This window comes from Triticum aestivum, chromosome 2B, assembly GCF_018294505.1.
Source record: "Triticum aestivum cultivar Chinese Spring chromosome 2B, IWGSC CS RefSeq v2.1, whole genome shotgun sequence".
Classification (NCBI taxonomy): domain Eukaryota; kingdom Viridiplantae; phylum Streptophyta; class Magnoliopsida; order Poales; family Poaceae; genus Triticum; species Triticum aestivum.
Window position 1 is genome coordinate 781,510,000 of NC_057798.1, and position 12,352 is coordinate 781,522,351.

At 43.4% G+C, this 12,352-nt stretch overlaps 1 protein-coding gene across 1 annotated transcript; it reads right to left on the reverse strand.

Moving 5' to 3' along the window:
* Nucleotides 1-1,949: 1,949 nt before the first annotated feature.
* Nucleotides 1,950-5,278, reverse strand: LOC123039644 (uncharacterized). The gene is made up of 3 exons (XM_044462719.1): nt 3,881-5,278; nt 2,942-3,431; nt 1,950-2,077 (listed from the first exon to the last, which is right to left on the reverse strand). Exons 1-3 carry the CDS (start codon nt 5,276-5,278, stop codon nt 1,950-1,952), a joined length of 2,016 nt encoding a protein of 671 aa, XP_044318654.1.
* Between the last annotated feature and the right edge of the window lie 7,074 nt (nt 5,279-12,352).

Sequence of the window (12,352 nt, forward strand, 5' to 3'; positions counted from 1 at the left end):
TAAACTTTACAAAGTTTCACTTTGACCAAATCCTATATGCAGACTAAAAAGAAACGGAGGGAGTATCTTTCTCGGTTTTGTTTCTTTTCTATGTTTTTTTTTTCTTCTCCAGTTTTTTCAGTCTTCTATTAATTTGTTTCTTTAGTTTTTTTCTTTTTTCATTGCTTTAGTTTGCTTCTTTTTTTTCTTTTTTTCATTTCGACATTTTTCATACGTCAACAACAATTTTCGAATATATGTTTAACATTTTTTCAGTACAAATTGAACATTCTCGTAATACATGGTCAACATTTTTTTTAAATAATTCAAATGTTTGATTAACATTTTTTAAATACTTCCTCCGTTTCTAAATGTAAGTCTTTGTAGAGATTCCACTATAAACCACATACAGATGTATATTGATGTATTTCAAGTTTAGATTCATCCATTTTGCTCTGTATGTAGTCCATCTTGTGGGATCTCTACAAAGACTTATATTTATGAACGAAGGGAGTATAATATTAACATTTTTAACACATGGTCAACATTTTTTCTACATTTAACATTTTCCAAATGCTTGATAAACATTTTTTAAATACTTTTTCAATATTTTTTCAATGCTTGATTAACATTTTAATATGTATTATGATAAAATCATCATTTAGTAAATGGTGAACATTTTAACATTTGTCAAATGCTTGATCAACATTTTATAAATATTTATTCAAACCTTATTTCAAATGCTTGATTAACATTTTACATATAAACTTAAAGTATTTTAAAGTATAAAAAGTTACAAATTATGCTAAAAAATAAAATCAGAAATTGTAAAAAACAAAAGGAAAAGAGGCTGTGGCCTCCCGCGCACGTGCGCCGGCCTTACTCGGTCCCCCTTCAGCGAGTAGAAAGGCAGAGTCGCTGAAGGCGAGATATAGGGGCACCCCCATCCCGCGCCATGTTGGAGGTCGCTGCGTGGATGATGGATCCCGTTTTCTAACATGGCCGTGAAGTTCTCTCAACAGGCCGTGAAGAAACCAAGGAGTTCTCAAATCCTTTTTTCAAAGAAAAGGAAGATTCTCAAAGCGGTGGCGACTACAGGGATCTCGTGCCCGCCCTCGCCGCGCATTGGTGGACGGCGGCGGGCGGCGCGCCCGGCCGGTGCGGACCGCGGCTGCGCGTAGGGAAGCAGCAGGAGCAGCTTGCTCGAGCCGGCATGCGGTCTGCCTGGTAAGCTCCATCAATCCACTCTGAATCTGCTCTGTCCAGTTTGCAGTTCGTTATTCTGGGTCGCGTCCAAACCCCAACTTAATTGACTGATTGCCAGTGACTTTTACTCTTCTGAAGTTATTGATGCGCTGCAGCAATAGGCTGCTCCCTCCTCCGCCTGTTAGGTTGCCGTGGCGTCGAAGTGTAGTGTCCACAGACCACAGGGATAAAAAGTTCAGTTGTTCCAAGTGTTACCTGACTTCTTGCTGAAGGAAAAACATCAGCTAGTTACAACTTAAGCTGGTATGCTGAGATTTACTGTCAGTAGATGAGTTCTGCCAGTTTATATGCCCACATTGACAACGGATGGTAGAAAACTAAATTAGGCAATTTGAGTAGAAGTAGCTGAATGCGAGTGAGAACTGCATAAACATTCAGCAGGACATTAGTTGGCAGCTCCAAGCTGAAATTGGTACACCGGCAGGCACAATATTGATGCCCACTGCGCCAGTTAATATCACAAATCCACGAAAGAAACAAAAGAAGAGAAAAAACAACAAACATACAACACATCAAGAATTCAATACCCATTTCATTTTTATTTATCATGCTAAGATAATCTGTAATGCAACAATCATCATACTGGTGCACTGGCGGGCGCAATGTTGATACCCAGAGCCTGTTTCCTCTGTGCCAAAAGATCTTTGGCATCTTTAGTGAGAACAGAAGAGAGAGGCTTCAGAGGAACCCCGTGGCAATCACGATCAGCATTCAGCACCAGTGAAAAGCATGCTACTCTCAAGCCCGTCTATCACATTTGAAGCCTCCAGTAATGCGCCAATGATCTTGTGCCTGTCAATCACTTCGACGTTTCCATCATGCTGCAGAAATCCTGTAACCATCTCACACATGTAAGCTTCTGTATCATTAGGCACGCAGGGGTGGCGTACATGTCCTCCACAACCTTCTTAAGCTTCACCAGTCTTTTGGCAGGGTATCGGAAGCAGAGGAAGAGAGGCATTTTTTTCATATGGAACGGCGCCGTCCTAGCACAAAGCACTCAGGTGTACTGTCCACAGGGATAAAAAGCTCAGTTATTTCAAGTGGTACCTGAACATGCACATGGGATTTGCGCTATGTTAGTATGATGCGTATAGCTAACTTCTGCTCAGTGCGACCGTGACTCCATACAGATGCAGTTACATGGACAACAAGATAAACTGCATAATGAGAAAATAGATCTCTTGCCAAAAGAACAAATCGAATAGTAAAAAATAAAGCAAGTGAGCTGAAGTTTAGTGTCAAAAAATGAATTCTGTCAGTTAATATGTCTAACATTGGGAAGTCACAAATTATACAAGTATGAATAGAAGAAGTGGCACATGAGTCAGAAACTCAGAATTGCATAGCCATTCAGCCAGACATTTTTTGGCTGCTCCAAGCTGAACTTGTATACCATCAGGTGCAACGTTGATATGCATATTTTAGAGCAAGACTTAGATCTTGCCATGACGGTGAAGATGGATTGAAATCATAAAGGTCCGATCTCAAGTTTTTAGATAATGAAAGGATTACACTCCCGGTCTCTAGATCAGGAGGTGCACACATTACATTATTACAAATGTCGCAGAAATCCACAAAGGACAGAAACGAAAAAAACAGCAATCATACAACACACAAAGAATGAAATTCCTGTTTCAATATTTTTTAACATACTGAGATACTCCATGATGCAACAATCATGGTACTGGTGTACCGGCAGGCACATTGTTGATGCCAAGTGCTTGTTTCCTCTGTGTCAAAAGATCTTCGGCATTTTTAGCGAGAACTTTAGAGAAAGGCCTTAGAGGAACCCCATAGCAGTCAGGATCGACTCCAGAGAAAAGAATGCTGTTCTCAAGGCCCACCATCATCTCTGAAGCCTTCAGTAATGTGCCAACGATATTGTGCTGGTCGATCACTCTGACATTTCCATCATCCTTCATGAAATCTATAACCATCTGGCAAGTAAGCTTCTGTATCGCGAGGCACGCAGGGGTGGCGTACATGTTGTCCGCCATCCTTTTGAGCCTCACCACTAACTCTTCCAGGGTATCCGCCGGCCTCTGCGACATTAAGATTGGTCTAAGACTAAGATTGGAGTTTGCACGAATCACTGTGATGAGTGATAACAGCGGTGCTTGTAGCCTCCTGTGCTTGCTATGGCTCTGCTCGTCTTGTTGTACAGGAAGCAATTGTCTGAGTACCTGCAATGATATATATACAAATAATTTTCATCTCAACAAAGTTCAGTGAGGTGGATTTTGTACATGAAAGGGTGGATACTTGAGTTTAGGCTTACCTAATTACCTATTCAAAACATTGTATTTTTTTTCTTCATATGTATCATGTTGTAACTTAAGCACCTAGAAAAACTCATGCAAAGATGACAGTGTTCTACTTTATTTTAACAATGTAGCAGTAACAGCAACTATATATGTCTTTCTTGTACACGACAAACAAGATCATTTTTTTGCATAAAATTTTGTAGTATTTCATGTTACATTAAAATGCATGTCCACATTGTTTTGAGAATTACTTAAGATGCATCAGGATAAAGCCTAAACTCAAGCACCCATCCTTGCATGTACATTTATTTTTCTCAAAAGTTTGTTGCCAAAATTTTGTGGCCTGTAATAGGTGTGTTCAGGCATACCTTCCGTAAAGTTGGTTCCTTGACATAGTTGCTCAAATGCTTCAAGATGACTGCTGCACTAATACGGCATGCAATGCTGATCTCTATTTTCACAGTATCTGTTGCACTTATTTTGCAGTTGATGGTCTTGATGTCGGTGTCGAGTAATTCAGTAAGATTATTGACATCATCATTACATCCTGTGAAACTCTTGATAGCCTCTGAATCACTGGACAGCATGGCCAATGTTGCACCAGCCTGTTCTTTGAGCCGGCTTGCAGTTTCCTTGGCTTCTTTCATCTTCTTTTGCACATGACTTGTAGTCTGGTGCTCGATCTTCCTTTTCTCATCTTTCAGATAATCTTCCATCCAATCTGCAGTAAGGAAGATGTGCAGTGCCCTCTTGATAAGTTCTTCTGCAGAAGTACATGCTGGATGATGCAAGACTAATTGTGTCAGAACCTCTATAGCTCTCATCTGTAACTCTATGATACCATCATTGCTCTTCATATCCATGTCTAGAACGGCCTCCAAGTTTTTGACTGCATCATTATCATCTGCAATTTGCTTGCACATGTCTTGGCCGGTGCTTCCTGAAGAACCCATGAGCCGGCTCACCACTTTCAGTGATCCATCTACTACCTTGGTCCATGCAGCGCTGTTCTTGATATCTTCTGTTAATTTGTCAGAGCTGACGGGTGCTACTATTTTTGAAAGAAGATCCTTGGTGTTGTATATCAATGTGCAGTTATGTCTGTCGTGAGCTAGGTTCTCTAGAATTCTCAGGCCTGGCAAAACCAAATCCTGATCAGTTCCTTGTGGAGCAACAAATGTCAAAGAGAGAGTTTCTTGATCGAAGAGGGAGGATATGCATTCCAATGCTCCTGGAAAGTGAGCGAGGTTGATGTCACCAGCGAGATGCTCCATAATCCTCACTGCATGCCATCTCATCTCTCGCTCTTCTGGGCTTCTCCATGCAAGGGTTCCAATCAGCTTCTGTATTCTGTGTCTTGGTGACCTGATCAGCAGCCGTCTTATATGTGATGGTATATCCTTATCAATCAGCATAGTTAGTACCCTTCCTCCATCCGCATAGTCCTCAGGTAAGCTGGAATCCAGCAAGCTAGCACCATATGTGATCAAATTCCAGCTCGTTGCAGACGCGGGGCTAATTACACACATCTGCTTTGTTTTGTGCAAATATGCATCGATGACCTGAATGTTGATATCATGCTGTCCGCTAACATTATACGAGAGACCAATATCAGCAAAGTTTTGAATCCAGATCCACATCATGGATATTAGGCTGTGATAATAAGTTACGTTGTAGAATAATACTAGCGCCCGCTTCAAATTTGCTCCAATTGCCTCTCCGTGCCTGATGGCGTGGCTATGCTTTGCTGCACGAGCACGACCCATCGATAGAAAAAGGCACGCACAAGGAACAACCGTAGCGAGGACCTCCACGGAAGATATCACGGCAAGAGAAATATGTATTATTCTTGATACGAGTTTTTGTATTTGTTTCAACGGGGTATGTCCATGACGTTGCTTTTCGCCCTGAGATAAGACAAGCCAAAACTCAATTACATCGAATCGAGCATCTCCCGTCGCGTCGATTATCCTGTGTTGTTCCAATTAGAGAGGACATTAGGTCAATAGGAACACGAAGACTATTAAACAAATCTCTACCTAATAATAAAGCAAATTGGGTTTCGGCCGTCCGTCATGCACTTTTGCAGAAAACCCCTTGCATTTTCTATGAATTAACCCGCAGTACACACTTAAATCATAACCGAACCGTTATTTACATTTTTATGGAAACCCTCCTGACGCATTAGATAATTCACCCGCCGATCATATATAAGTCAAACACATGTTTTTTCTAAATTATCCATATCTTTTAAACCGTAACTCCGATTTTAACATGTTATATATGAAAATTGATTAGAAAAATGTGTAGAATCTGAATATGATGTTATTTTGTTTGTTAAATATTTTTTAAATATTATTTCGAAAGATATTTAAGTTAAACAAATATTTTTCTTAATTATCCATATCTATTAAACCGTAACTCCGATTTTAACATGTTATATATGAAATTTGAATAGAAAAATATGTAGAGTTTAAATATGATGTTATTTTTACCTATTAAATATTTTAAAAAAATATTTTAAAAGCAAATTTGTAACCTATAGGGCACGTTCGTTTTTCTTTCGTACCTCGACGATCTGGATTGCAAATAAACAACCACTAAAATCATAAAGAGACGAAAGAAAACATCGATAACCACACATGAGCACTTTGGTTTGTGTGAAAACTGGCAGGGGAAAAACAACATTCAAACACACTTTGGTTTGTGTGAACACTGAGACCACTGAAGGTGAGAAGGAGGATAAGCGGCAACACAAAAATGATGCCTCGCTAAAATAAAGGGCATGAACATATTATGGTTATTGGGTTAAGAGTGTGTGTTATTTTTTTCTCCCGTTGCAACGCACGGGCTCTTTTGCTAGTTAGAATAAAGTAAGGACATGTACAATGGTTGATAAGGTAGTCTTATCTTAAATCTTGCATGTAATTTAGAGATGACAAAAAAACATGTACAAAGGGTTATCTCTTAGCCTTATCTTCAATAACTAATAATTCCTAAAAACATGATGAGACATATTATGCTAAGAGATCATCCCTTGTCTTCTTTTAAATAAGAGAAGACAAGCCTTTTATTATGACTTCTCTCTCCTCCACCTTATCATCTATCCTACGTGGCACTCCTAAGATAGCACCATTGTACAAATTGGCCGAGCCGACCGACAGGCGACACCTCGTGTCTTCTGTGGGACCCACACGACCGCTCACGACCCATCCTTATCCCCTTTCCCGACAAACCAATTCCCCACCACAACTATCTCGGCCACTCTTCCCACACATGCGCAAAGTAGTCATACATCTTCCGCCACACATTTAGTTTTGTGATTCGTGCTAGCTATGGCCCACACACATGTATATTATTGGCTCTTTTCACTATTTTAACCCCTTTAGAAAACTTTCGCACAAAATAAACTCCACACCAAATTATTTCACGATCTGACCCTTTTGGCAACGTCACAAGCCGTGGCGTTTCTTCTCTATTTGAAAACGCTGAAGTAGCTAGCGTTGCTGGCCTGGCCAGGACGCTACGTAGCAGGACAGAAACGCCAAAGTATCTCGCGTTGCTGGAAACGCCAAGTGTGGCTGGCGTTGGTGCCCATGCAAGAAACGCCATGGGTGTTGGCGTTGCAAGTAGCTTGCTCATATTGTCATTTATTTATGAAGTGAAGAAACGCTGGCTAGTTCGGCGTTTCCAAATAGAGAAGAAACGCCATGGTTTGTAGCGTTACCAAAAGGGTCAGATTGTGAAATAGTTTTGTGTGAAGTTTATTTTGTGCAAAAGTTTTTTAAATAGGTCAAAATAGTGAAAAAGGCCTATATTATTTGTACTGGTTTTTCAGATTCTGGTATTTCTATTTAGTCAAATCAACAGTCAGTTTGATGAGCCCCACAGTACTGCTTTTGTCGGTGAGTGACCGACACTACCCATACATCTCTCCCCTCTCTCCCTCCCAGATAAATCTAAAGACTTGATTTAAATCATTCATATTTTTTAAAATATAAGTTCGTTTGTGAAATAATTTATATATTTGAACTCCTAGCGCGAAGACCTTTAGAACTAGACCAATCTTGAATACATTTTAAACATGTTTAAAATTTGACGTTTCACATTTCATATGTAAACTAAACCTATTTCACTAGAAATATATGAACTTGGGAAGATGATTGCTTGTAAATGTCTAACAGTTTATTCCGAAAGAGTGAGATATGTTTTTCAAAAATGTGCAGTTGAAATAGATGTCATTTAAAAAAACAGTGAAATGTGGGTTCTTAAATATGTTATTTATGATTTTTTTAGTAATAGAATATGTTATTACAATTTTTTTTGAAAAAGTGAAATATACTATATAAAATGACTGAAATCATTTTTAAAGTGTGTCAAATAAGGTTAAAATGTGCGAAATATGTTATTCATGAATCTTTTTTTGAAATGAGTGGAATATGTTATAAAATATTTTCTGGAATTATTGAAATGAGTGAAAAATGTTAAATGAAATGAGTGGAATCTATTTCTAAATTTGTGAAACCTGATTCAAAATGAGTGAAATATGTTTTTAGAAAATCTTTTTTGAAATGAGTGGAATATGTTGTCAAAAAATATGTGAAGTTGGTATTTTCAAACTCGTTTAAAATATATTCAATGGCGGTCTTGTTTTAAAGGTCTATTCGTCATGATTTCAAATATGTAAAAAGTTTCAAAAATGAATTTTTAGCTAAAAAGTTATGAGCCATTCAAAATGATATAGGAAAAATAAATGCAAGTCTTTAGTTGAAGAGGGAATCTCTATGCATGCATGCAACCCTTCTCTTAGTTGATACTACATCTTTGGTGGGTGCGGCGGTTGCAAGATACTACATCTTTTGTTGATCCGGCGCGTTGGCATTATTTCTCTTAGTTTTCTCTTGTATTCTCTTTCGGACGTGATTGTGTTGTTTGCCTCAGTGATGAACTCACAGTTGTATCGGGTGACTCCTATATTAATATAGCAGGGCGAAAGCCTATTTCAAGGTGATGTGCTCAGGTTGAGCAGAATTGCCGAGGGTTTTGTGTAGCTGAAAGGCTACCGGAGGTGGTGCTGCTTACGTTGATTTTCATCTCGTTTCCATGGACGCCTTCGAATCCATCTCGCATTGCCTAGCAGTTGTCTTAGCACTGAAGGTTTGAAGATCGTAGCCATTCAAGAAACCATGCATATGGACTTTGCCCTCTCGGAGCTGGAACGGTTGAGCTCCCACCTGTTTGCCTGGCATTGGCTCCCTTCTAGTGGGACCGCAAGACATTCGGGTGGCATCTTTTTAGGCTTGAAGGATGCCACCTTCGAATTAGATAGCATGGACCGGGGTGAGTTCTTTGTGAGCATGGAGATGTATGAGTGAGCGCTCAATTTCAAATGTGAGATTGTAGTGGTGTACGGCCTAGCGGACCACTAGCGGTCCGAGTCTTTCCTCGCCGAGTTGCGACGGAAGGTCTTCGGTGCTGACCTTCCGGAGGTTGTGTGAGGTGACTTTAACCTCACCCGCTCGGCCGAGGAAAAAAACAATAACCTCATCAACTTCCCTCGGATGCAGCTCTTCAACGACTACATTGCGGATCTCAGACACCGAGAATTAGATAGGGTTGGTGCCAGGTTCACCTGGACCAATCGCCAAGCCGACCTGACACTATCTGTGTTAGATCGTGTCCTTGTGTCCCCGGGTGTGGAGCTTCGCTGCCCTCTCGCCTCCCTTCGGGCCATAACCAGGGCCGGTTCGGATCATGTCCCCTTGCTCCTCTACTCGGAGAACGACCTTCCCCATCCCCCTGTGGTTCCGGTTCGAGTCCTACTGGCTTAACCAGGATGGCTTAGTTGCGGCCATCCAAGTTCGATGGTTGGAGGCCCGGGCGTCTCCGCCCCAGGCCATCTCGGCCTTTAACACCTAGCATTTCTATGCCAAGCATGCACGCCAATTTATGAAGGGGTGGGCGGCCAACCTTGGCTGTGACTTGCCAAAGCGCAAGAAAGCACTGCTTGACGCCATCCAGATGCTTGACCTCCGTGCGGACACTGTAGGTCTCTCCGCTAAGGAATGGCTGCTCCAATACGACATAGTAGACTAGTTGTCGATCATCTACACGGACGAGGAGGCCTTTGGTGCTAACGGGGTACCCAAAAGTGGGTCCTCAAAGGTGATGCCAATACGGTGTACTTCCAGGCCATAACGAACGGCCGGAGACGCATGAACACCATCCCTCTCCTTTGGGATGGTGACCATCTCCTCCAGCAGCCGGTTGACATTCGTGCCCACGTTGATGGCTTCTATAATGTGTTCTTCTCAGCCTACCCTCGGGGAGGGGTAACCTTGGCCCCGGATATTTGGGCCGCTCACCGGCGTGTGTTGACGACCGACAACGAGGCCCTTATGGCCCCATTTTCTAAGGTGGAGGTCTGGATGGCCATCAAAGGCATGAATCCGACATCCGCCCCAGGGCTTGATGGCCTTCCAATGAAGTTCTTCCAAACTTTCTGGGACGTCGTCAAACCCAAGGTGATGGCGATCTTTGAGGAGTTCTACATGGGTCCATTGACCTGGCGCGGCTTAACTATGGGATCATCACTCCCATTCCCAAAGTGCCCGGGGCCTCAGACATTTGTCAATTCCGCCCAATCACGGTGACCAATGTGATCTTCCGCATTCTGGCGAAGGGGTATGCCAATAGGGTGACCAAGTTGGCGGACCAAATCACCCCCGAATCAGTCGGCCTTCATTAGAGGCTAACACATTCTTGATGGGGTGTTGGTGTTTCATGAAGCCCTTCATGAGGTATGCTCAAGGAAACTACAAGCGGTATTTCTGAAGGCCGTCTTCCATAAGGCATCCACTGGCCCTTCCTGTGGGAGGTGCTCCTCCGTAAGGGCTTCGACGATAGATGGGTTACACGCGTGATGCAAATGGTCTCTAGCGGCCGCACTGCGGTTAACATCGACGAGGAAATTGGGCCCTTCTTCCCCACCTTATGTGGGGTTAGACAGGGTGACCCCTTCTCCTTGTTCTTGTTTAACATGGTTGCCGAGGCCTTGGCCACCATCCTTGACATAGCTAGGGCAGCGGGCCATATCCACAGTGTGGTGCCCCATCTATAGCTTCCCTGAGACCCTTGATCATGAGATCGCCAAATATCAGGCGCGCTTCTTCTGGGCCGGCGAGGGTGATAAGCAAAAATACCATATGGTTAGTTGGCTGGACAGTTGCAAACCCCGTAACCAGGATGGGCTAGGGATCATGTCGTCTAAACGCATGAACATGGCCCCGCTGACTCGCTGGTTGTGGCGGATTGCGAATGGGGAAGGCGGCCTTTGGCTTGACATCATTCGGAGCAAGTACCTTCATGGTCAACCGCTCGGCTTCTGCCAATGGTCCAGAGGGTCGCAGTTCTGGCAGTCCATCATTTAGCTGCTCCCGGTCCTCCGTACTGGAACCTCCATTGAGGTAGGCTCGGGCTCTGCTACCCTATTCTGGTTTGATAGGCGGGTTGGTGCTCACCCCTTCGCTACTCGTTTCCCAGAGCTGTTTGCCATCGCAATGGAGCCCAGGATCTCAGTCGAGATGGCCCTTATTGACTTAGGGCAACTCACGTTCCGGCTGCCATTTGGGCCCGCGAAACTTGGGGCATGGCAGGACCTCCTTGACTGCATAGCGCTGCACTCTCCGATCGTGGATCTGCCGAATGATAGCATCTCCTGGCACTTGGAGCCATCTGGCCGGTTCTCCACCAAGTCCTTATACCTGGCCATTGCGGCTGCTCCGGCCCTAGCGCCCTGACCCAGATGTGGGTGCTTAGACTGCCATTGAAGATTAGGATCTTCCTCTTGCAATGGATTCGGGGACGGGCCCCCTCGGGCATGTAGGTGCTCAAGCGGAATAGCCCCGACGATGGGATTTTTTCCTTTATGTGGGGTGGCGGAGGACTCAAACCACATCTTCTTCATGTGTGTATCCGCCCAATTCCTTTATATCTGCTTCCGCGAAGCGGTTGGCGGTCGTTCGTGCAACAACAACTTCCCCGGCCTCTTTGTGGAAATCCAGGCCACCCCTTAGCGTGACCGCCACGCTAGGTGGCTATGTATTGGGTTTCTGGCTTGGACTCTTTGGACCATGCGCAATAAACTTGTCATCCAGCGTGTTCCTCTTTGGCATGCTACTGACATGATTTTCAAAATGTGTGGTTACTTGCAGCTTTAGCGGCCGCTTAGCCGGCCCCAGGATCGCCACGTCATCAACAACATCATTGCAGATCTTCGCGCGACGACTCTCCACTTGGCGCCACCGCTTCCCCCACCACCGTCTGAGCCAGATTAGCCGCCTCGCAGCATGTGCTGCCGCTGTTCTTGTCTTTTCATCTTTGTTTTAGGGCTTGTTGAGCTGTGCCCTCAGCAGAACCCTGGATACTCCGCGTGTCTGCTACTTTTGTGTGTGTGTGTGTGTGTGTGTGTTGGGGGGGGGGGTGAAACATTTGTCGAATCTTGTCGCTCTGGTGGTTTGGTTTACATATAGAGCGGGGCGAAAGCCTTTTTTGGTAAGGTTTGAAGATTCCAGAGGTAGAGCAGTTGTACTTTTATGATTTGGGTGGTGGTATTACAAGATTATGGGGTGGATTGGAGGGGATTTTGACTTGTAGGCGATTTATTCCCCATCAATCCCTGCCAATTCCCTCCATCTCCCTCGCAACCGAACTAGCCCTATATGTTTTTTAGAAAAGGAGGATGTACCCCCGACCTCTGCATCTGGACGATGCATATAGTCATTTTATTTATTATTCGCAAAGACCATACAAGGTGATACATCAATAAGCCTGAAGCCATC

Coding starts and splice junctions, on each gene's coding strand:
- LOC123039644 (XM_044462719.1), bottom strand. CDS start 5,278: ATGGGTCGTGCTCGTGCAGCAAAGCATAGCCACGCCATCAGGCACGGA. Junction 3,432..3,880: donor AGGAACCAACTTTACGGAAG/GTATGCCTGAAC, acceptor ATATCATTGCAG/GTACTCAGACAATTGCTTCC. Junction 2,078..2,941: donor CATCAACAATGTGCCTGCCG/GTACACCAGTAC, acceptor AGATGGTTACAG/GATTTCTGCAGCATGATGGA.